This window comes from Vanellus vanellus (assembly GCF_965231255.1).
Source record: "Vanellus vanellus genome assembly, chromosome: 2".
Lineage (NCBI taxonomy): Eukaryota > Metazoa > Chordata > Aves > Charadriiformes > Charadriidae > Vanellus > Vanellus vanellus.
Genome location: NC_138906.1, coordinates 105030226 through 105054369, shown reverse-complemented (window position 1 = coordinate 105054369; position 24144 = coordinate 105030226). Strand labels below are relative to the sequence as shown.

General features: G+C 39.2%; 1 protein-coding gene across 1 annotated transcript in view; it reads right to left on the bottom strand.

Moving 5' to 3' along the window:
• MBP (myelin basic protein) overlaps window positions 1-24144 on the bottom strand; it is a 124152-nt gene that overhangs the window by 41292 nt on the left and 58716 nt on the right. Inside the window, exon 3 of the mRNA XM_082479977.1 lies at window positions 21496-21586. Coding sequence (XP_082336103.1) covers window positions 21496-21586 — 91 coding nt within the window. The remainder of the gene's footprint in view (window positions 1-21495; window positions 21587-24144) is intronic.

Below are 24144 nucleotides of genomic sequence, written 5' to 3'. Positions count from 1 at the left end.
TCCGCCCCTTTTCTGAATCCCCAATTTTCTATTCTGAAAAGAAAAATATTTTCCATATACATGAAAGGAAAAAATTAAGGCCCATACTCTTTGCAGGTGGCTGACGAACTTGGTTGAAATCAGCAATTGTCAAGTTATCCTACACTTCTACTGATGGTGCACGCAGGATGTTGCGCTCCATATAGAAAATGAGAAAAAGATACAGGATAACTTGATTTGGAGCCGCACCATGCCATTATCTGGGCATTTATTCTTTCTCATACAATTCTAATTTAAGATTTGTTGCAGTTTGACTAGATGATTGCGAGCTGAAGTCACGCCAGTTACATCTTTTTTCATTGCCAGGTCTGTCACGTAATAAAATGCTTCAAGCTTCCTGAATACAGTAAAAGTAAACTGAAAGAGAAGTTCACATTTCATAGAATGGACTAGATGACCTTTAAAAGTCCCTTCCAACCCAAACCATCCTCCCCTGTGACAAGCAGGGACACCTTCAACTAGATCAGGTTGGTCAGAGCCCCGTCCAACCTGACCTTGAAGGTTTTCAGGGATGGGACATCTACCACCTCTCTGGGCAACTTGTTCCAGTGTTTCACCATCTTCATTGTAAAAAATTTCTTCCTTCTATCTAGTCTAAATCTTCCCTCTTTTAGTTTAAAGCCATTACCCCTTGTCTTATCACAGCAGGCCCTGCTAAAAAGTTTGTCCCCATCTTTTCTGCAGGCTCCCTTTAAGTACTGAAAGGCCACAATAAGGTCTGCCTGGAGCTTTCTCTTCTCCGGGTTGTGCACATTTAACTAGTGTAGACTTTGTGCGGTCCTTGGAAGTAGCATGGGGCTAGTTAAGTGCTATCTATGATCATCATGACCATAAACCAGCAAAAAAATTGCATAATCTTCAGCCACTCTTCTGCTGGCACTGCAGTATAGATCTGCTAACTTTAAGATCATTTTGACTGGTATTCAAGTCTTTATGAGCTACTTACGCTGATGTGAGTGGCAGGATCTATGACATCCAGCCCAGTTCACAGGCACTTGAACATAATGGTATAGATGTACAACCTCTTGAATACAACCACAAATCTCAACTCTGTTGAGCCATGCTGTGAAAAAAACACTTACACCTGTACAGTTCTAAGTCAGCACAGACTCACAGACAACTGAGACCTATTTTACGTGACAAAACTACTAAGTTTTGAAAGCCTTTTTACAGCACATACACATATACAAATTTGATGTAATTAGTAAATGCCAGCCTACCTGCTGCCTGAATAAAGGCAATTCCTTTAATAAACATAAACCCTAAGCAAATGGATAAATGTCAGCAAAAGGCAAGGGTGGATGTACTCCAACACTACATCTCTGAGCTCACCAGGTTACCTTCTGCTAGTGAAGCTTCTCACAGTGGCCACACACAGCTTCTCTAGCAGCATCTACACGAACATGAGCCTTAATAACTCAGGAGTACCAGCAGCATTGAACCTGCAGAAGGGTTAGTTAACTAGCTCAAATACGCCTTGAATGGTAGCCAGAAAAGGAATAAAAATTAAAAAAGAAATACATTTAAAAGCGTTAGTGATTTTAAGAAGGGAATTTATTCACAGTGACCATCTTTTCACGTTTTGTAACACCAACTGAAATAGAGCAAGAGGCTCTGCTTCTGAAAAACATAACACTCAATGAATACCATTGCACTTGAATGCTGACTGGAGAGATGCCAGTGATGCCAACGATACCAGAGAAACAGCTACAGCAATGTCTTTTCCTCCTCTACAGAAAGACTGTTTGCCCTACACGATGTGTAAAAATTCTTAAAAAAATGACCGAGTGAAGATTTTTTAGCTCTGACCAAACATACGTATCAGGGACTATGTGCTTCATCTCTCTTACAGGAATTACACAGTATCACGATTCAGAACTAAGCTGATCCATGCTTGGGAAACATCCATCATATTGTCCAAGCATTCCTTAGTCTTTTCTGCATCTATTTTACACAAACTGAAAACTGACCAAGGCTAGTAACCCCTGCAAATCTCTAAAGAATTAGGAGGCAGCCTTAGCCATACTCCCAATGACCTGGCCGTAGAAAAACAGTCTGCCCTTTTTGTTTGTTCATACTGGATGCATTCAGGTTATAGAGCTGTGCCTGTGCTATGTGGCAGGAAGTGAGATCTGACGTCCTCTGTCACCACACCTGCACATTAAGGTTTCTTTGACACGGGAATGTGGACACAGGTGTGGAAGGGGGCAGCAAAGGGACTGCGTGCACACAAATACAGGGAGAAGCCAGGACCCAGTCCTGGGAGAGAGCTGGAAAACGTTCCTGGTGTTCTGCAATTTAGAGGGATCCTTTGTATCTTGTTATCCTCAACATTTAAAAAGGAAGAAACACTTCTTTGTTTTTAATGGTGCACATATAAAACAAATCATTCACTGAGAAAGAATTTCAAAGTACAGAAATAAATCTTTAGATTCCAGGATCAGTTATGTGCTTGATCAGCCAACTTTTCTATCCCACTTAGGATGCGAACACTCCAGTATTGTATCTGTCCGAAACAGGGCAATGAGTCAAGTAACTCAAAGCTTTCCACCCATGATCATGGCCAGTGTGAGACACGTGCCATGAATTTCAGACCAAGATCCAGCTGCAAAAGAAGGAAACATCCTGTTCCCCTGACAGCAGGAATGTACTCTCCATACCTGCACAATACTTTTGCTTCCCTTCTCTTCCCGCCCCGTGCAGCCTTAACAAATAAAATCAACTGCTATAACTCTTCTTTCAGCATACAATGGAATATATTAACCCAGACCAATTTAAAAATGAGTGGTCTCCAAAAATGAAATTAAGTATTTTTGTTGTGTGGTTATTGCCTTAAAACACCTCCCTCTTTGGAGAGGGTTTTTGTATGACTCTCTATCAAATTGCTTTTTAAGGCAAACATCAATACTTGTTAGCAAGCCAACTTTCAGCCTTGCCACTGGTACGGCCAGGTTGTTTTGGCAGTAAAGTCTAATGGAAATTAAAAGCAAACAAGCCAAATGTGTAACCACTGTACCTTGAAAACAGGCTTTGTTTGAAATGGGTTGCATTGAGGAGCTGGCAATAAAGCAGCCGCTGTCAAGTTCTGCTTTTGGACTATTATTGCTAACTTAACCAACCTTTCCAAACAGATTACAATGTGCTCAAAAAAACTCCCCACAAAAAGTAGTAGTAGCAAAAGATCAGATTAGCGCTTAGCCAGCTGAAAGTTTACGGAGAGCTGCTGTTTAAGAGTATGCATCCATTTAGCCGTCTCGCTTGGCTGTCCCCAGCATCGTTCTTAAGAAACACACAGAGCTAGGGGCACTAGGGCATTACTACCAGCAAAACTGGTAAAGTTTAGTGGTGTCAGTATTTCACCTGTCAGGTTAGAGCTCACACACAGTCTAGCATCAGTTATTTTGACCTTCAACTCTTCAAAAAAAAAAAAAATCCAAACAAACAACAAAAACAACAACAACAAAAAAAAACAACCAAACAAAAAAACCCCAAAAGACCCAACCCTGTACAAACTCCCAAATGTCAACAGTTATTTTACATCTCTGAGTTCCCAGCATGTGATATTGACATAGTGTTCATTACTAACACTTGCATGGTCCAGATTTTTCTAGTCCTTCCATTTACAATTTCCTTCCTCAAGACTGAGCAGTGAATGTGAAAATACTTAAGGATGTTCTGCAGAGCTCACCTCTGTGCTTAGTGTTCATTGTTATTTACAACACACACAGGTCACGACCTTTCTGATAATTTTTCCCCAGAGCATTTAAAAATTCCCTTTGGATATTTCAGAAAACCCACCCACACCATGGAAATTACCTGCTCAACAATTTTACATTTCCTTTTTATTTTGTACCAGTTTCATATCCTAACACATAAGAGGTAAGAGGTGTTCAATTTATCATGCGTTTTCATCTTTTTTTTTTTATTTTAAATCTGAAGTCAGATACTAGCCCACAGGATTCAAAATAATTAAGAAAAAAGAAAAAGGTCAGCAGTAGTGTCAGACATTAAAATTAATTGTATATGTACTAAAATAAAATCTTACAGCAGGACACTAAGAAAACTGGCTGTGCTAAATACCCTCCGCAAGATAAAACAAAATCAGAACTTCCCCACCTCCCCATTCTTCCTTGGGACCATAGTTATGTAGCATTTTGTTGCTACCTAAATAACCACTTGCTTTTGGACTCATTATCAAATATATTCTGTGCCACCAGGATAAAATAAGATTGAGAAGGAAGAAATTAGTGCAGCTTTTACTCAGCAGGGATCATAAAGCACAGCTTGTGGCAGGCTCTTCAGCATATGATTAGTAAACCCGGTACAGTGGTGCAAAACTTACTCTAGTGTCGGGAAAATTTCTGAAAATTCAGTGTCCAATGCATCTAGATATAGGTCTGTAAGCTGAATAAAGTTGATAGAAAGAAAAGAACATATGACAACGTATAAAGAATATAAAACCAAATATCAAATTTATACGCCCCCATTTCCAGCCTCTGCTGACGCTCCAACAATACAAAACTTAAACTGTGTTTCCTGATTATAAGCAGCTGAAAGCCCACCACCATAGTCTCTTCTACTGGGAAGAGCTGGAAGAAGGGGAATGTTACCAGACTGTCCTACAGCATCAATGGTATCGTCTGTGTGAATGGTCCCTGTTAAAGTAAATCACTAACAAAGACATCTCTAAAGTAAAGCAGAGTTTTACTTCAAAGCTTTAAAGTTGAGCAGAGTAATCCAGCCCAAATAGAGCACAGTAAAATCTTGAATTCTGCAAGATGGTGCCTCAACTGAGAACACAGAGCACAATGATGAAGATAATTATTTGCATGGCAGTGGAAAGGGAAAAACCAAGATTAAAAATATCTTGAGGTGAAAGCCACTTCTACCTACTTGACATCATGTGCTTCTAATATAAAAACAGGTTTAGCCTTCATCTTTACCCCCAAAAAACTACTAAAAATTCCAGTACAAGACTCTCTGCTGCTTTAATAAAACATAGAATTCAATTTTAAGCAAAATAAAACAACACAGGAAATTCACAGCAATTACTTTTCTATGAAGAAAAATCTAACCTTTATGAGTTGAGCAAAAGTTCTCGTTAAATCAACTGACTGATTAGAGTGCAGACTACAAACGTCTCAATCTACACAGAGCTCAGATTCAGACAAAGGAAGCTGTAAGCACATGTCAGCCTGATTTGGCTGGATTTAACAGCACTGAGGGATTCTAAAGCAGAGCAGGACATAATACAGATTACATGCACGTAACAGCTGGTATTGCATTTTCTGAACTAGTAAGAGCAAAAGGATCAGTGACAAACAAGATGCTTTAAAACTACTATCAGAGAAAGAAACCTCTCTCAAAGTAGTAGTGTCAGTAGGAAGAGCTAGTGAGGACAGATTCCAGACACAATAATAGGTCATATCTGAAATTTAGGACTAAGAGTGAAATTCATTTCCTTTCCTAAAAAGTACAGACAAACCTAAAGTATAGATAAATAGTATAAATACAAAAGTAAAAATATGTTTCTTGGTCCAAAGAAGGTAAGCTGGCAGCATTAATCTAATTAGCAGGGAGAGAAGGCAGGGGGGAAGCCAGTAAAACTCCAACAGAAGTAATATCAATATTAAGTTGAGGTCCATTTCAGTGGCTGAGAACTAGCAATTTTGTTTAATTATTATACCTTTTTTTTTTTTTTTTTTTAGATTTTAATGGGGCATGGGCACTGCACCAGCAGAAAATGTAAGCACCTGCCTGAACTTAATTTTAAATGAATACAATTTACAATCTTCTACTTTTATTCTTCTTTATCTAGAATGACAAGATTAGGCAATATGAACATCTGAAAGAACACAGAATATATATGTTTGTATTTATTCTACTGCCATCTTAACGGTGCAACACTCGTGTGTCATACAAATACGTTTGTATACACCACCCCCACCACCCCACCCCACCCCGCCCCCCCCACGAAAATCTGGGCATAGTTATTAGTTTTCAGATTCAAAGAAATTAATTACAAAACTAAACCAATTTACTTAACATTTTTAACAGTTCTCAGGTTAGCTAATTCCTTTGCCTTTCAAATACATACATTCAGCCATTGTACATTGGCCGAATGGTCTATTACATGCTTAGGAGATTGATGGTAAGCCAGTACTGCTTTCTTAAAGCTTCAGCTTTCCAGGGATGCCCTGCGTTTGCTAAAACCATTCAATAAAATTTCTGTTAATAACCATAAAACCAAAATATCTTAGTTCATTTTATTAGTAGTGACTGCAGTGGCTCAATCATAGTAAATTAAGATCTGTGCATTGCAATGTAGAAGGGACTTGTGGTTTATGAAATGTACTTCAGGTTGCAAATACTTCAGTGGTATTTTTATAGCAGAAGTATCTTTCTTTCCCACTGGCATAATTTTACTTAAAAATCACTGCTAACTAAGCAGCTACAAATACCACTCCCTCCCGCCCTGTCTAGTAAGCGGATTACAGACAGTAGATCAGATTCCAACTTCAGCCATGATTTAGATTTCTATTATTTGTAAAAGAAATTAACTACTCAGTAAATACATTATTTTAAGTTATGAAAAGTGTGACCAACTTGTAACAGAATTCACCTAGACTTGTATTTATAATTTATTTTTTTTATTTTGAAAGATAGGATACTACACTTCTATTGACCCTGTGTATCTTAGTCCCAAAATCTGGTTAAAGACCCACTGACTACAAAGACTTTTATCAGAAAAGAGTATAATTTGTTAGAAGAAACTTTTCAGAAATGTTCTTATTCAAGGATGTCCTGTTGCAGAAGATGTCCCCAGTCTTGACTAGAAGTTGTTATTACAGCAGAATGGCCACAACAGCCCCGAGCAGTGCTATTACCCCAGGCTGTCTCACCAGTATTCATCTGTGCAAGCCTAGAATATTCACTGGCGTGTGGCTTGCAGCATCTCACATACAGCTTATATCCTGTCAGCTTATTAAAAACAAGGAAGGACATTTGTCTTTTTAAAAATCAAAAAAGAAAAATCTAAACCTTAAAACTGACCCTTAACATTTGGACTTTTTTCTCCCCCCTTTTTCTTATATTCAGGGATACAAGAAGAGAGATGGACTGGCTAATACTGTGTAGTATGGTTGCAGTAGCATCAGGTTAATCATCAAGAAGCTCGCCAGATGGAGAACTTGGGGTCTTTGTGGGTAGCGTAGCTGCTAGAAAGCAGCTGAGGTAGATTTGATCCCTGGCAGTAAAGGAAGACCACGAAGAGGGGAAGAGAGTAATGAAGAAAAGGAAGGAACCAGCCAGATGGAAGGATGTAAACGCAGCTAAAGGAGGTCTGGCAGGAAGAAATGGATCAGTAGGTGAGAAGAAAATATGGGGACAGAAGCACAGGGAAAAGACTAGTGGCTAAAGTGGAGCATATTGACACACTGGGAATAAGTAGCAGTAAATAGGAAGAACAGTAGGTTGGAGAAATGACCCAGAGCATAAGAACAGCACAGTCGGCTGTACAGTTTCTATTTACACTGGGAGGACTTTTAAACTGATTAATGCAAAGCAGGCAAGCCAGAAAAGGCACTGAAAAAAACCCAAGCACCAGGCAGGTGAGATCTTTGCAAAAAAAAATCTATAGGTTAATAGGCAAAAAATCTCAAACACTTATTTATGCAGCAGCCTATTCCACTAATATCAGGGATTTGGCAACATGTAAGGTTCTACTCCTTGACTGCCAAAGTGGTTTAATTTGAGATCGTAACAACTAGGTAACATACAAACTCTGACTTTTCCCTTACGAGGAATCATGGTAACCAGCGATCCTATTGTGCTTTGTTGCTGCATAATTGTTAAAGAAATGCTTTCCGATGCCCTGTGAGAGGGGGTACTATCTCGAAATCTCAAAGAGATTGTTCATTTGATCACTAAGCACAGTGTTATTCTAACCACTCATGAACGCAGAGAATGCCTCTATTCTTATGTTCCCCTGAGAGTTGAGATCATCTGAGATATGTCGCCTATCACATATAAAGGCCAAGGTAGAACTGCTGGCAGAACATTTTAAGTGAAAGATTTTCACAGATCTGGAATTCCTCTTCTGCATTTTCAGATGACAGTTGAATTTCCTGATGACCAGGCTAATTTAGACAGTATAAGAGTACAAGAAAACCTTTATTTAAGGATTTCAAGCTTCAGAGCTTGTGCGTTTAATGGTGAATCAGTTTTAAGAATGACAAAACAGATACAGATATGTTTCTAATCCCACATTCATCTCTCTCCCCAAAGCTACAGGCAGAAACCTGTAGATCCAAGGCTCTACCATTTGATCCAAGGCTCTTAGTACAAGCAGGTACGAAAACATGAGAAAAAAAACCAAACAAACAAAACACAAAAACAAACCACTCCAAAACACCAGGAAAACCCCTACAGTCAGACCCCACACAGTAGACTAAAAAGCTGCACGCAAAGATAATGCCATTAGCAAAGAACACTGTTACTCTATGCTGTCCTCTCCTACCATCTCGTAAGAATATGTATGTTTTTATTTCTGACCTCTTAAAATTTGTTTTACCATATTCCATTCAAGTCATTAAGATAATCTTTTGATGCACTTTAATGATTCTTGAATTGTTTTGTTGAAAACATTAAGTTGTTTACCAGTAAACTCAAATATGAAATGCCCATCAATCTTACTCGTATTTGTATTAATTAAAAAAAAAACATCACCACATCTCTGATTCATGCCACTTCAGCACAAGTAGCACATAAGCAAGAACTGAAATTGGTACTACATGCTAAAATCAACAGAAGACTGATGCACTTTCCAACTTATGCTTGAGAGTCAAGGAAATTGCCTATTCACCTCCACTGTGTGCACACTACTGTTCTCTGAATTAACACAAAAACCAGCCTAGACCTCACTAGGAATTAAATACATGCATCTACAGAGCACAAAAGGACATAAGTATACCTTATCAAATTCCTCCCCCTAATCTCAGCTGTATATTTTTCCCCACCCTCTGTGGAAAACACGGCTTACTAGCATGGTTTCTTATTTTTGCATATAAATAATATCCTTAAAATAAATGCGCTATTGTAACCACAACATTTTAAGGAGGTCTGAGGGATTCTAAAAACCTACACTTGATGCAAATAAACTGCAATTTTCAGAAAGATGTGACCCAGTTAGAAGCTCTACAACCAAGAAAAGTTAGGATATTTCACTCAGATGAAAATGTCATTATTTTGCACAGATTTTTTTTTTTTAACACTATAGGTCAAAAATATTTACACCTTTCCAACATTCTGATTGAGAACCTCCACATCAACCCCCTTTTTATTCTCTAATTAAAAAAGTAAATAAAGCACCTAAATAAAACAATCATAAGGATCAAATATTTCTATTCTTCCTCAATGAAAAAAAATTAAAGGAGTTATATTTTTTACTTAAATCAGAATATTTGAATTATGAATCTGGCCCTTAAAATGTACGTTTTTATGTTGCAGTGCTGCATCACAACTATATATCAACAGATGCAGACTAATATAGATGGTGGAGAAAATGCTCTGATTTTAAATAGTTCCCCATGTTCAACTAGCTTATATTCAGCCTTTGCACATACCACATTCCTGATAAAGAACACAATTATGATACTCTGAAAAACACAGGAAGCTGACTAGAAAAGTCAGATATTTGTGTATGTCAGTAGTGATTTATTACAAAGAGGTCGGCAGTCACAACAACTAGCCAAAGCAGCGTGCGATTTTGTGTAATACGCTGATTTCAAGACATTCACTTTTGTTTTCTTGAGGGGGCAGCTCTGCATGCTTTCTTTTTCTTATTTTCTTTTTACTGGAATCTTGAAAATAACTTGCAAGAACATTCAGACTCAGAAATCTCATAATAGGTATCTGAACTTTAGGTAGTGCTAAAAAGGGTCCCTTTACAAGAACTAAGAAAATACATGAGAAAAGGCCTCGTATTTTCACTGCAGGAGACATTTGTAATTAGCACACATGTTAAACTAAAGAAAGTGTGTGGGGAAAAATGTAAAGCAAACTATTAAGACATATTTTCAGCCCTTATAATTATTTAGAATTGAAAGAAAAATTACAAGTCAATATAAAAAAGACTGTTGATGAGAAGGGCTGGAGAGAGAAATAAATGTTTGACTTCATGGAGGAGTCACTAACATAACTATATTGGTGTAACAGGTATACCATTGTAGCTGTAACTCCGTCCAGAGCAAAAACAGAACATAAAGAGGGTTCTAATGGAGCACACATCGGAATAGAATAATTGTGCTCTTCTGGTTCCGATTCTGCTACTGAGTTTTCCGAAGTAGAATAGGCTTTATCTTGAAACTGCAGTTCTTCAGCAAAAACTAGAGCAATTTGATTCCTGCACTAGTGAAGAGAACAACAAGCTCCTTGGATGCAAAAGTAGTTTGCCTGGCTGAGGAAGCACTTACTCTGAGAAACAGGAATCGGCTGTAACGGGTGCAGAGCAACTTTCTTACGGTCTTCCCATTACATTTACAGATCAATAGGCTCAGTGAGGTTCTAGTCGTCAACCAGGTGCTTCTGCAGTATGAATAACAACTGAAATAATGCTAGAAATGAGTCTGCACTTGGATTATGGTATTTTAGTAATAGAGGAAAAAAAATCATGTGCACCATGAAAATAATTAGAGCAGTTAAAAAGGAAAAAAAAAAAAATCCCAAGCATGCATGCATTTAAGTCTCACCTCCTGGGCTTCACACTTTCACAAAATCCTGTTAGGTTCAATTCTACTGATGGCTCCAATCCATATCCTGAAAACAGGTCACTAAATACAAATTACTACAATCAGGTGAGCACTGATTCTGAAATAGAAGCTAGATTTATTGCTGCTGGCATACAGAAACAGAGGTAACACCTCTCTGCTGGAGCCCAGGGGGATTTGTCACAGAGGAAAAAGGAGAAACCAGTTATTTTGTCCAATCTTCTGATTCTCGCTTTAAGCCCAGATCCACCAAAATATCTGTCAAAGTCTGGATAGTATTTCAAAGCGTTAAAGTGTATTCCTAATTCTGCTGAAATCTAGGGAAGTTCTTCTGCTTAGTTTCACTTATCATTGTCCCTTTCTAGGCTGCGCAGTTCATGATGATATTGGCTAGCCACTGATCCCGTGCAGCAAGGGCGGAGTAATTTGGTGGAAAAAGAAGAGGGAAGCTTTTCATTTTTTCAGGGGTCTCGATAGTTGGAGGGTTTTATTTCAGCGTGAACCTTGAAACAAATTTGCTTTCAAATCTTCATATTAGAATTATATATATTGAAACAGAGACATAAAATTATTTCAAGAGATTTTGGCAAATAAACTGAAATAAGTAAACTTTCAGAATGTACATCTAATGCTGAGTAGGGGATTCAGACTGAAATTAGGCTTGCTGTACAATTGGTATCCACACATCTTAAGTTTTCCATTTCATCCTATTTTGTAATAGATTTCCTGTGTTCACAAACGCAGAAGGAATGTGATACCATAGCAATAAAATCTGGAGACCAAACAAGAGGGTCTGGTGGTCATTTTAAGGATGGCCAGTTTATATATGAGACTGAACATCACAAACAAAACAAGTACAGCCTGAAAGAAACTAACAGGTAATAGAATAATGCTACTAATGTGGCAAAGTCCTGCTCAGGATTTCAAAAATGAAATACTGGAACATTTTTGACCTGATGAACAGGTGAAGCAGAAGGAGGCAAAAACGTTATCGTGTCTGGAACTAATCCCACCCAAAAAGGCTTTGCTAAAAATTCAGTCCACTCATACCAATAAACATCAGAACTGCATTTAAAACCCTTCAACAAGCCCTTCAACCGTTCAAGAATAAAATTCTTTACTTCTCCCATTTGACTCTGGGTTGCAACACATCTGCAGACAAGAAAATGGAAATGTCTTTCTGCCTGAAGCTGCCTCAGCAGTGTGCAGGATGCCTGATGCAAAAGACAGCTTCCTCAAGCTTGCCAGCTGAGCTGAGGACTTCACGTACCACCGACCTAAGATCAGAATCTTTCTTGGTAGGAACTTGGGCATAATCACCACGTAGCTCTGCTGAAATCAGTAGAGTTACTGCACTGAAAAAGCAGGTACTGCATAGATAAATCAAGGCAAATAGAGTCACCACATCCTGATAAACATTCAGAGAAGCCCACTTACTTCAAGGAAGGAATAGTGTGTCAAATGTTAAGTATCTATTTTAGAAGCATCAATATTTTCATTTTGACTCCACTGAGTTCAGTAAAACCAAGTCTATTTATGATAATGTTGCATGGAGGCTTAGTTAGGTGTCCAAAACCTACTGCTTTTGTTTCAAGAGCACATTCAATCACTTTTCCACAAGCAAAGGTTAAAAAGAAAATCCTATTACAGATCTTTCAGAACAGGAATGAGAACTCTTGAGAATTTCTTCTGTCTGTAGCGAGTTTCTATTGAAATCACTTGAGATAAACAGATTTACAAGTATTTTTGCAACAGCATCCAACATGTGTTTATTTAAACAACTGAGTTTAGTCTTTAAAATACTGCTTTCTGCTGTAATCCTCCTTGTCTGTGCTACCAGGGATATTGTTAGTTTCCCGTGGTTAACATCACACACAGCAGGAATTTTAGGATGTTACAGCAAGAAGGCTCAAAAAGGAAGAAAAGAAAAAAAATCACAACGGATGACAGCTACTAAAAATCACTTAGACTAATCTAAAATTCCTGTTTTGATGGAGGTACTTTATATCCAGTAGAAAAATGGTTCCTTCTAATTAAGTGGGAACATTAAAAAGCCTAGAGAAAGCCAAGCTTTTCACTGGCAACAGGGAAGGGAAGCATAGGAAAGGCTCTAGAGAGGGAGCCTGCTCTGAACAGCACTGGAAATAAAGAACAGCATTATCATGGCTGTTCTTTGCTCCTCGCAAGGCTTTTAAGCGACTGCAGTCTTGTCGCCACCAGGATGTTTCTGTACAAGTACCAGTGTGTGCACACCAGTAAATACTAGTCCTTTTCACTTCTATTTTCCTCATCAAAAATAGACACCTCAGATGTGAATTTCTGCTCTGTGTCTCCTTGTCAGCGCTTAAAGGGACACCGTCACACCCATAAAACTGAACTGTTGCACAAGTGCTGGCAAGCTATGAACTTGAAGGAGTTAAGCCAAACCACAGTCAGCCTTCTTGAAAAAATGCTTAACAGAAAGGCATAGCTTCAAGTATGGGTTGGATGTGTTGCCTGGAATCATACTGGAGTTTCACAGAGCTCCAGGGTAGAGACATGGGAGCGCCAAGGGGAAGCCGACAGATGCCAAGTCCTGCAAATTTTCATTCACTCATTCAAAACCTCTGTGTTCCTTCTTGCTTTCACTCTCCACCACCATTAGATTAATTTTCAGTCTTGCAGACACAATTGAAAATGTCATACGTTAGGCTGCAGCACAATTTAGATTAACTCAGCATAGAAATAAAAATATTTTGTCCGCGTCACCAGCAAAACAGCTTGCATTGGGTGTTTACAATATCCTGTCGTTCTCTACTTTCATAATTCTTTCATGGTGGGCTTACTGCTGCTTGGCTCTCCCTTCCGGAACTACACCCATCACATACCAAGACTGATACTTTCGCAGAAGAGCTGCTGCTGCACAAGAGGATGCAGCTACAACGTCTCTCTCACTGCCCCTCCACACTCTTTGGGTGACAACTTGAACATAAGAAAATTCACAGCTTTTTTTCATACTCCAGCCCACCCCCTTAATGCTGGAGGGACAAGTTGATGGATTTTTGATTTTTAAGCTCAACTCACTATCTCTATAGTTTTGCCACAGTCAATAGAGATAATTACAATATTGCCAATGAACGAGGCTTACATGGGGGTGAGTGGGAAGTACCACTAAGAAATTCAAGCCAGAATTTCTTAGACCCATCTGATCCTGACAAGGAACTGAAATTTCACCTGATCCACAGCACACTGGATGGGGAGCACCAACTTAATACTGACCTACTGTGTTTATGAGGGAAAGATGTTTACCTATGTATCCCCTTTTTCTCCTGGTTTCTATCTACTACATTCAGATAAGAAAAAATCTGGGTTAGGATCTCTGTATCATGATGTGTGCTATGGGCAGCCTAATGGAGCTCAGTCACACAATTGGTGGAAATTATGGGGGGTAGACCATCAGCAAAGTGCCTCTTTTTAACCAGGATAACTGACCACTGAAAGCCTGAGGAGAATCCATTGTTTTTACACAATCTTGCAATAGGACGTTATTCAGCCTCAAATCAGGTATTATGGATTTGATCCAGGAATGACCCAATGAAATTCCATAATTCTTATTAGGCTAGAAGCCAAAGTAGGTGGCTTTCATATTTTACTTTCTTTAAGACTCAAAAGGATTATCAATCTCAGCTGGTGTTTCTGTATTCTCCTAATAGATTGTACAAAAACTCATTCTCGTTCTCTTCTAGGCACTGCATTAAGAAGTGAGTCACAAAGTAATTAAACTTTAATGACAACATCTGTTTCAGCTAACACGACAGAAGAGCGGATGGCCCATGGAGAACTATTCTGCTTCTTATTTCACTCAAACCAGAACTGAGAGTTTATTCAGCCTCAACAAAACTGGAAATGGGACAACAGCAACATCCCAGCTACTTTCCCCAAAATAAAGATCTTTCAGAAGCACTTTTAATTCATTTACAGATAAAATCCTGCCTTAACCAAACTGGATGGTACATAAGGATCAGTGACAGAGAACACTAAGGACTCTGTTTCTTCTGTGCAAACAGAATACTCCCTTGGGCTGAAGCCTGGCTAACAGGACAAAGACAACAAAATACACTGGGAAATAAGTAACTTGTTTTCATGGCTAGCTAATTAGCCAAAGGCCTCATATCACCACCCAGCAACATGTGACATTAGACCACCCTTAGCCATCCTCACTTTTATAATCAGCTACAATGTGTGCTCTGGATAACAATAGGATAGTAAATGCCTATTGTGCTTCCCCCCATGTCACATACAGACTTACACTTACTGAATAAACAAGGGGAAAAAAACAAAAAACCAGCAGATCCTGTACGCTGTATAGCAAGCATTAAAATAATGACTAAGTCATTTATTATACTGTTATTGTGCTGATTAATTACAGCAAGCACAGCCCACCAGCCCCGCACTGCTAGAAATACAGCAGGCATCACTGGTTCAGGTCCATGTCTATGCTAACAAATCTAGCAACAACTCCAGTCCCTATGAAAGAAGAATACCCCAAGCCTCTGTTATGCATGTGGCTTGCATGGGGTACAGACAAGAAAAAAAAGAAAATTCATCCTAGATCAGACTTCTTAAACTGCCCTTAAGTGCTTGTGCACTCATTTTGTGGCCAACATCAGTACCATGCTAAAAGTAATCTTAAAGCTTTATATGCTACTGTAGAGCAGTACATTAATTATAATGACATATTAACTAGTTAGATGTCCAGGAGCTACTGTTACTGTTTAAAGCATCAGATGGCTGGCAGAAAAAAAAAACCAAACATTTGAATGCTATTGTTAAAAAAAGAAAAATCCATAAAAATGAGCCATAACCAAACCATCCACAGAATTAACATAAAAAATGCAAATATACTTTAGAAAAAGTGTAAAACCCTAAAATAACAAAAAATCCAACCAATTGGCCAACTGCTGCCTCTGAAATCCTGTGGGTATCTTTCCACCACAGCAGTTCTCTAGTCTTTGGCTTCTCTTGTCCATATGTAAACTACACATAGTTTGCAAAAAGCATTTTATCATACCTAAGATCTTGCAAGAACAAAGTTTCAGCCCTTTCCCTGGGGGGGGGTGGGGTGCGGGGGGGTGGAAAGGAGAAAGCTTTAGGCGGGCATAAAAAACACACTAAAAAGACAAAGCTGTGAGGAGTACCTCTGAGATCCAACAACTGCACAAAAGATACCAAACTTTTTTTATTAAAATGTAAATCTATTCTTTCCATCTCAGAAAGTTAATGCAGTCTTGCTGTTGTAATTTCAATAAACCAGTGGTCTCTGGATGGAAGGAGACAGGCCAATTCTTGCAAGAAACTGGGAAAAGGCAAGAGATGGTGAAGGAAAGTATAAATACGTGGACAGTTGGAACAACAGAATCATTACTTAGCTTATAATGAAAAACTACAGGAAACTAAATTCCCCCATTCTGTGATTTACCTCTCATGCAAGAGGGAATAACTGCACTGTGGTAATAACATCTATTTTAGGATGATTTGCTGTCTCACCAGATTGCTTTTTTTCGTGTAAGCTTGCCATTATTTTCCATTAAAGTCATAGCTTGTGTCCCACAATTGATTGTGTTTACAAAGAGAGAAGCTTCCCAGGAAGAAGGTCACTGAACTACAATAACCCTCAGCTTTTAGGAAGCTCCTGACAGGACCAAATCACCTCCTGATAAAGGCATTGTGCAACCAGGAGCTGCCAAATGTCTTCCAGCTCCTATTTTTGCATTCTGTCCCCTCGCTTTTTTAAGCAAGAATCAAAAACCAAAAATGGATATAAGAGTGAAATCCATGCAAGTATAACACATGATCACATAGATTCCCACCTTGTAAGTATATCCTGTACAACCACTTGTTAATTTGTAAGAGGTACACGCTGCCTACTATTTCGGTACTATGGGCTTTACATACCATTGTTAAATCCCCAACTGAACAAAAATAAAAAAAAAAAAAACCCAGCCTAAACTGGTATCCAGTACACAGCATCTGAAAAATTCCTAGGTGTGGACACAGTTGGACTGCAGCTAGTGCAGGACCCTTGTCCTACCATGTTCAGGGAGGCCAACAGTGAGTGCGACTACATCGGTCAAACCGTTACAGATGGAAATCTTGTGAAGACACAAGTTCTTGAACCTGTGTAGGGTCATACAAATATCCACAGGACATTCTACATAGGACACAGATGCAGGCATCAGCATAAGCAATGAATCAGGGTCAGTCAAGGGTCACCAAGGAATTGTGCTGAATGTATGGTTTCTAGCTATATACCTGAGCTCCGCATACAAAAGATACCTCAGGATGTACCCAGCACTGCCATTAGAAATAGCAGAATAACGGACGGTGCTGCATTCAGTGTCACTTTCCCACATTTGCCTTTTTTATATTAAAAAAACATGCAAAAAACCTCACCAAGCCCCAACAACAAAAAAAACCACCACAACACCCCACAGTACAACTCCAGCCACACAGCAGGGATCACTGGAAAGCACTAAGCGGTGAAGAACCATGACAATTTTAGCACCGATCTACTAGACAGAAATGAAACTTTCCTGTTTGAGAATATCACGACTTCTTGTATCTTGACAAGTTAGTACACTTCAACTTTTCATTACTCTCAGAAAGGGGAATATGCTGTCAATATATCACAGTTCCCCCACAGAGAATTTTTTCTTACTTGTAATTTTATGCCAGTTCAGCCCTGTGGAAAAAAAAGAGTCAATAAAGATCTGCATTTGTCCTTCTCCAAGTTAAGACAGTAAGGGGTTTCACCAAAGGAAGGTCCAATCCTCCCAGTCAGAATGACAGACACTTTGGCCCCCTGCTTTTGCCTCACAGTTGTAGGGTAGCAACGGATCTAAAAGTTCTGAAAAGCATCTCTGAAAGTGAGGTCAGCAGTTGCGTCCTAATCCATTTCTTCAAACACATAGCCCTCTACCTGGCAATTTTCTTCTCTCACTTGGACTGAGATGTCATTCACGATCCTTTTCTGACTACATACTGGTTGCAATACAGACCATGTTGACTACGTGCAAGTTCAACAGAAGTGTGTAGCAAGCAAGACATTCTAGTTCCACATCACAGATGCATATTCAGTCTGTAGCAGACAACAGAACTCTGTTGGGTGTCACAAGAAAATCCTTTCAAAGGACAAACAAAACTAACTCTTGTTAATTCAGTTTCATAGTTACAAATACCATTACTATACAGACTAGATTTCTTTTCTCCCCCATATCCTTACCCTTCTGCTCCATTTTTCCACTCTATCTTCTTGTACAAAAAGTTCATCGCCTTTGAGAATTAGCTCCTAAACACAGGACATACCTGCCTTGTTTGCTTCATAAAGCAGCTGGTACAACACAGCTCCATTGTTGATACTGACATTTCAGCCATACTCCAGTATAAAAATAAATATTAAAGAGAAATGCAAAAAAAAAAAACCAAAAACCAACCCCTCCAGAGTGATAAGTCCCAGTTTCAACTCATACGAAGAGGAATAAGAAAACTATGACATTCATATTCACTCACAAGTGATCCACCACAGCAGTGGATCAATCTTTACTTGTAGTTACAAAGAGAGCTATTGGGTCTAGTGGACTTGAAAGAGATATCCACGCTTAGTTCTTTATCACCACCACATTTTCATTCAATAGTACTGCGCTTGCCTCCAAAACTGTACCCAGCTGATAGGCACTGCAGAAACCACACCTACTGTGGAAGCAAGTATTTCCAAAAGAAATATTGCTGTATTCAAACCGCACAGCTCCCTCTGACATCTTCTATACAACAACCACTAGTAATTGCATCTATTCCATGCTGTCCACAGTACAGAAGGTTTCCTGTTCCTGATAAACCATACTGGCACCTGGTCTAAGACATTGTCTCCCCCCTCTCCGGGGTTAGGTAAGAGGAAAACAAGAGTGTTCTGTCTCTTTTGCTAAAGAGCCTCTGACCTGGCAGTCCAGGCACCCTGGTGGCTGCCAGGGACTGGCAGTTGCTGCCACCGGGTGGCTCAGCGAAGAGGGACAGCCAGTGCTTTCTGGGGGACCCGACTCCTCTAAGTGCCCGCTGCAGAGCCACGCACCAAGACAGAAAAGGCAAGCAGCAGTCAAGGGGTGCTGTCCCCTTTTCTGAAGGGGGCTCAGTCAGGCAGGAATTGATTCCTCTGCTGCCTGTCCTAACCTCTCTGTAGGGGGTGGCACTGTCCAGAGAAAGCTGGGGAAAGTGATCTTTGTGAAAAGTACAGAAATAAGGCACAGAAGACAGCAATCTGTGAAAAAGGAAGGCTGTGTTGCGCCTGCTCAAAGAGACCAAAGGCTATTTAAAATTCTTCAGAGGAGGAATTCTAGTCAAAGCTGAAGCTATAAATTAACCAACTCTTGGTGCATACTTGATGCTCGTTATAATTAACATCACAGGGGAGAAAGAAAGAAGATAGAAATGAGGGACAGCTTGAAATAGATCAAGCCAGAGGGAGAATAACTGAGCAGGGTCTGTAATCTAATCATTTAAGTCAAAGGACAACAAATAACTCACCTAGGGAAAACTGTTTCAAGGTTATCATTTATCCCCTATGAGATGTATTTGAACATCTTAAGAAATTTCCCAGAACTGCAGGGAAAGGCAGGTATATACAACAGTGTCATTCTCAGAGACATAAAGCTTCTATCTGCCAAAATTTTCCTCCCTGACTCTCAGGGAGTCTCACACCAAAGTGGTTTCATTTGCACCTCCAGTCCACTTTGATTTCCTCACTTGACCAAGGTGAAAAAGAAGATTACAGACTCTATTTGCACCATATTTCTTTTTTTTTTTTTTTTTTTTTGCCATTTTGATCTAATCTTAAAAACAACGAACAAACCAGACTTTAAGTGGTAAAAGGGTTGATATAAGCTGCTATAGTCTAACTGGTTTTGGAGTTGGAAAGAATTTTTCCTCCTTGTGGTGCCAAGTTATCAAAGGTTGATCATTGGTTATCTTAGATAAGCAGTTCAGTTCACAGATTTGGAACATGGAAATATTTAGCAATTTGTTAGTAAATCATTAGCTTTAAAGAACGCGTAGTACACTGCATGTCGACCTTCTTAAATTAGTAAAAGAATCTGTAGTGAGGGTATGGATCACTGGATGGTGAGGTTAAGCCTACCAACAGTGAACTTCATGGTTTTTAATTCCCATTTTTAAGTTCACAGTCCTCACATGGACCACAGGCTTGACTAATTACTGGTTTAGTTCACTGGTACATGGGGCTAGTGATCAGAATAGAGAGAAAGTTTAAAAGCCTGAGATTTTGCTGGTAGAAGGAGGCAGACAGATGTCTCCTTGCTTTGCTGTCTCCATCCTTTTCACAGAAAGAAAACCAGAGATCTGAATTGAGAAAGGACAGAGTTTGAGATGCACATTACACAGTGCCATTGGGCTCTATAACCAGTAACACTGGATCTACTGCAAATAACTGGTGGAGCAGATGTAGAGGAAATGAGGTAATAGCCTCAGCACTGAATTAATAGAGTTGAAACATAGTTCTTAAGTCCACTTGTGGATTCTTCAGACACTGGCATTATATGATCAGTGTTGGAAACATTCATACCAGGAATTGAGGCTCTTGTGCCAATCAAACTACACTATCTCATTGAGGAAGGCTGATTTTAAACAAAACCAGTCTAAATGGTCACAAGCATTGTTTCCATATACAGTAAGAAAGATTTTATTACTCATGCTCCAATCCTTGAAAGAAAAAAATTCCTTACTGTATTCAAAAATATTTGACTCATCCAAAAGTCTTCAAGCTAGTCAGTCTTAATAAAATCCACATGACTTCTGCAGATCCTGAGTTTCTGCTCCAGAACATAATGGAGCTATATACTACACCAACTGATAAACTTTAAGATTTGCCCTCACCTCTTCTGCATAATGTTAGACTACTGCTTTTTTATTGGAGTTCTGCTAGCATAAAATCAACAAAGTTAGAATAGTATTGTTTCCCTGGCTCTCTTCCAAATCTAATCTTAATGCAGAAAAAAAGGCCAAATACTGCTTTCAGACCAAATCATAAAACTACCAGCAAAACCTATAGGGGGAATGGGAGGGGATTCACAGAAAACTATCAAGAGAAGCTCACCTAAAATTTAGGCCTCTGAGTATCCTCAAAAGGCATCTGGTATATCCTTCTGCCACAACATGAACGACATTACATCAGTTTAGACAGTTACTTGTCTAACCTGTTTTCAAGGATGAATCTCCACACTTTCCAGATGATGCATCCAAATGTTTTAGTATTCATTTTAGGATTCCCCTTCCCAACATTTAATCAAATCTTTCTTCCTGCAATTTAAAGAATTCATGGCTTGTCCTATCCATCATGGACAGAGAAAAGTTTATTTTCCCTCTTATTGCACACATCTTTAATTTTGTTGAAGACTTGGATTCAGTCTTTCTTCTTGGTGGTAACCAACAGCTAATCTTTCTTCAGAGATGATTTATTTCAGACCATTGATCCCTCTGTTTTCTTCTTGGTCCCTTCTGCCACCTTTCCAGGTCTCTGTGGAACTGTACAGCCCGCACTCAAATGCTATAGACCAATATTATGTAGATCACAAGGACTTTGTGGGAATTGTCTTTTCTGAACTAAGAGATCAAATAACATTTTCCAGTTGTCTGAGTAACTCACCAAATACTTCATTATCCTCTGAAGACTGCTGTGTTAGTCGGGCTGCTTTCGGACTCTCTTTAGTTGCTTCCTCCACCTTGGTTTCAACATTCTGTAAAACAAACATTTCTTCAGATTAGGTCTTCTTCTTTTACAGTTATCAACTAGAAAAATTACACACACACTACATTCTTAATGAATACTGAAACACTAACACAGAGGGTTTTGCTACCTTTACTATATATATGTGGTTTTTCAAAATATTGAGGGAAAATACTCACAGAAAACACAGTTTGTTTTCTTTTTTTTTTTTTTTTTTTTTTTTTTTTAGTCTGTTTTAACCTGACTGGAGGAAATAAGATGGAGAGCTAGAGAAGGTATCTAAATAAGAGAGATCTTAGAAACCATTAAATACTTGTAAGTTTCCACTTTTCCTCCTCATATTTCATTGTGTTTCTATTGACATCTTCCATTGTTGACTTAGTGAACCAAGAGATCAGAGAAAATTTCTCCTTACAGAACAAAGGTAAGTGAGCTGGAGAAAGCTTAGGAGCAGCCATCTTTAAGTCTTAACCAACTCACATACTTAACTTAAGCACAAGTACTTACCTGTTTCTGAAACAAATCTGCCAGTTAGCAACTTGGTGTTAGACTGGGCCCAGAGATAAGTCAACAGTGTCAGTGCTTAAACTGCCAGAAGTTAAAGTATTTAATTCCCTAGCTAGAAAAGACTGAAGAAAACATAACCTGTGAAATATTGAATTCTAAATATTTATATTGCTACTAAAGAAAAAAATAACTCATGTTTTCAAAATGTTTTACTTTGGTACTTAAGAGAAATGTACATGCAAGCTTGCAGCAATGCAGATAGTAAACTTTATATGCAGTCAGCTCTTGAGTGATGGAAATAAAGATTATACAGGCCTAAATTCACAAAAACTCACTCTCCCCACAAAGCATCTCCTCGACCACCACAAAAATTAGCATTGAACCGGAACTCAAGGCAAGTTTCTTGAGATGAGATGGGCATTCTCAATGTGCTTAGACCCTTCTCTGAACTAAGGCCTCCAACCTGTACTTCAGAAAAAGTGAGGAGGACGTGCCTCATTCTGCGGGTGTTCCGACATCGGGAGAGAAACCACAGAGCACAGAGATCCCTACCAAAGCACATGCGAGTTGCATTTCTTACATGAATTTGGCCAATCATGTTCCAAAATACCATAAAACACCTAAGCAGCAAGCCAGCATCTCCTGCATCATAACACCCCGTCACAGAATAGAAATACTTCTATCATTTCAGTTACAAAATAAGATGTGTATACATACTGCAACTGTGAATATGTACGTATACAGCTGCTCTTAACTCAGCCCTGATAAACATTAGAAATTGCATTATAATCTGCCACATTTTTACAGGACACCTTTGGCCGTGCTTCCCATTGCAGCTGCTCACCAATGTCTTGTGACTCAGTTCACCTGGTTTCCCATTATCGACCAAGTGAACACCACAGTCTCCATATTCCACAACATTTTAAACCTTTGATAGGCAAATATACAAGTAACAGGTAGCTATCAAAATATTTGCAACAAACGGATAGCAATATCAAAATCATATTTGGCTATATACACACCCATTAGTACAAGAAGCAAGGTGTCCTGGTTTGAGGTAAAACAGAACCAATTTTGTTCAGTAACTTTGCTTCTTAGCTGGGCCTCTTCTAACTACTGAAATTAACTGCATCTTGTGCAGAGAGTGTTCACTCCCTCAGAGTGATAAGACCAATGTTTACAGCTGATGCCCAGGCATGGTATGCAGAGAGGCTCTTGCTTATACTCATTGCTATAACCCCCAAGGCCAACCAACTTTGTTATTTGCCCCGTTGGAGGGTCAGAAGCGGAAAAGCATAGTGGGGTCGCACCTGCAGAGAGGAGCGGAGAGGACAGGTGACCCAAAACTGACCAACAGGGTATTCCATCCCATCTGCCTCTTGCTCAGTATAAAAGCTGAGGGATCAAAGGGTCAGCTCTCTCTTCCTTCAATGGCCGACGTCTGAGGAGGACTCTTCGTCTACCTGTGATCCCGATCCTGAATGCAGATCCAGAATCCAGTTCCCGTCAGTCACTGAGTCCAGCCTGGGACTGCCCCAGTGCCAGCCGGTGTTGTGATTGTCATCTCGGGAGCTTGATACGGTTTTGTATATATTTCATTATTTCTTTTTATTTTATTATTAATATTTCATTAAAGTAGTTCAGTTCCTTCTAAACTCATAGGTCTCTTTTTCCTCCTCTGCCTCTCTCTTTGAAGAGGGGTAGAGGGCAGCATCTGTCGGTCTCATCTGGGGTCCCTCAGGTCCCCAGTAGTGGATTTTGGCCTAAACCACGACACAATGCTATTTGTATTTTGCTGCTTTCAGTGCCTATTTAGACAACCTTTACCTAACTGGAAAATATTAAGAAATGTTGAGTTACAACGAGCCGTGTTCTGCAGGCACTACAGTACAAGGCCAGGTTAAAAAGTGCAGTTAAGCATGTTACATTTACTGAAGCAGCTATGTCCTCACAAGAAAACACAGAACTTGGAAATGGAAAGTTGTACTATGGAGTATTCAAGCCAGCTTTTAAACTACCCTTGCGATTTTTGCATACTAGTTAGGAAAGGCTTGTTTCTTT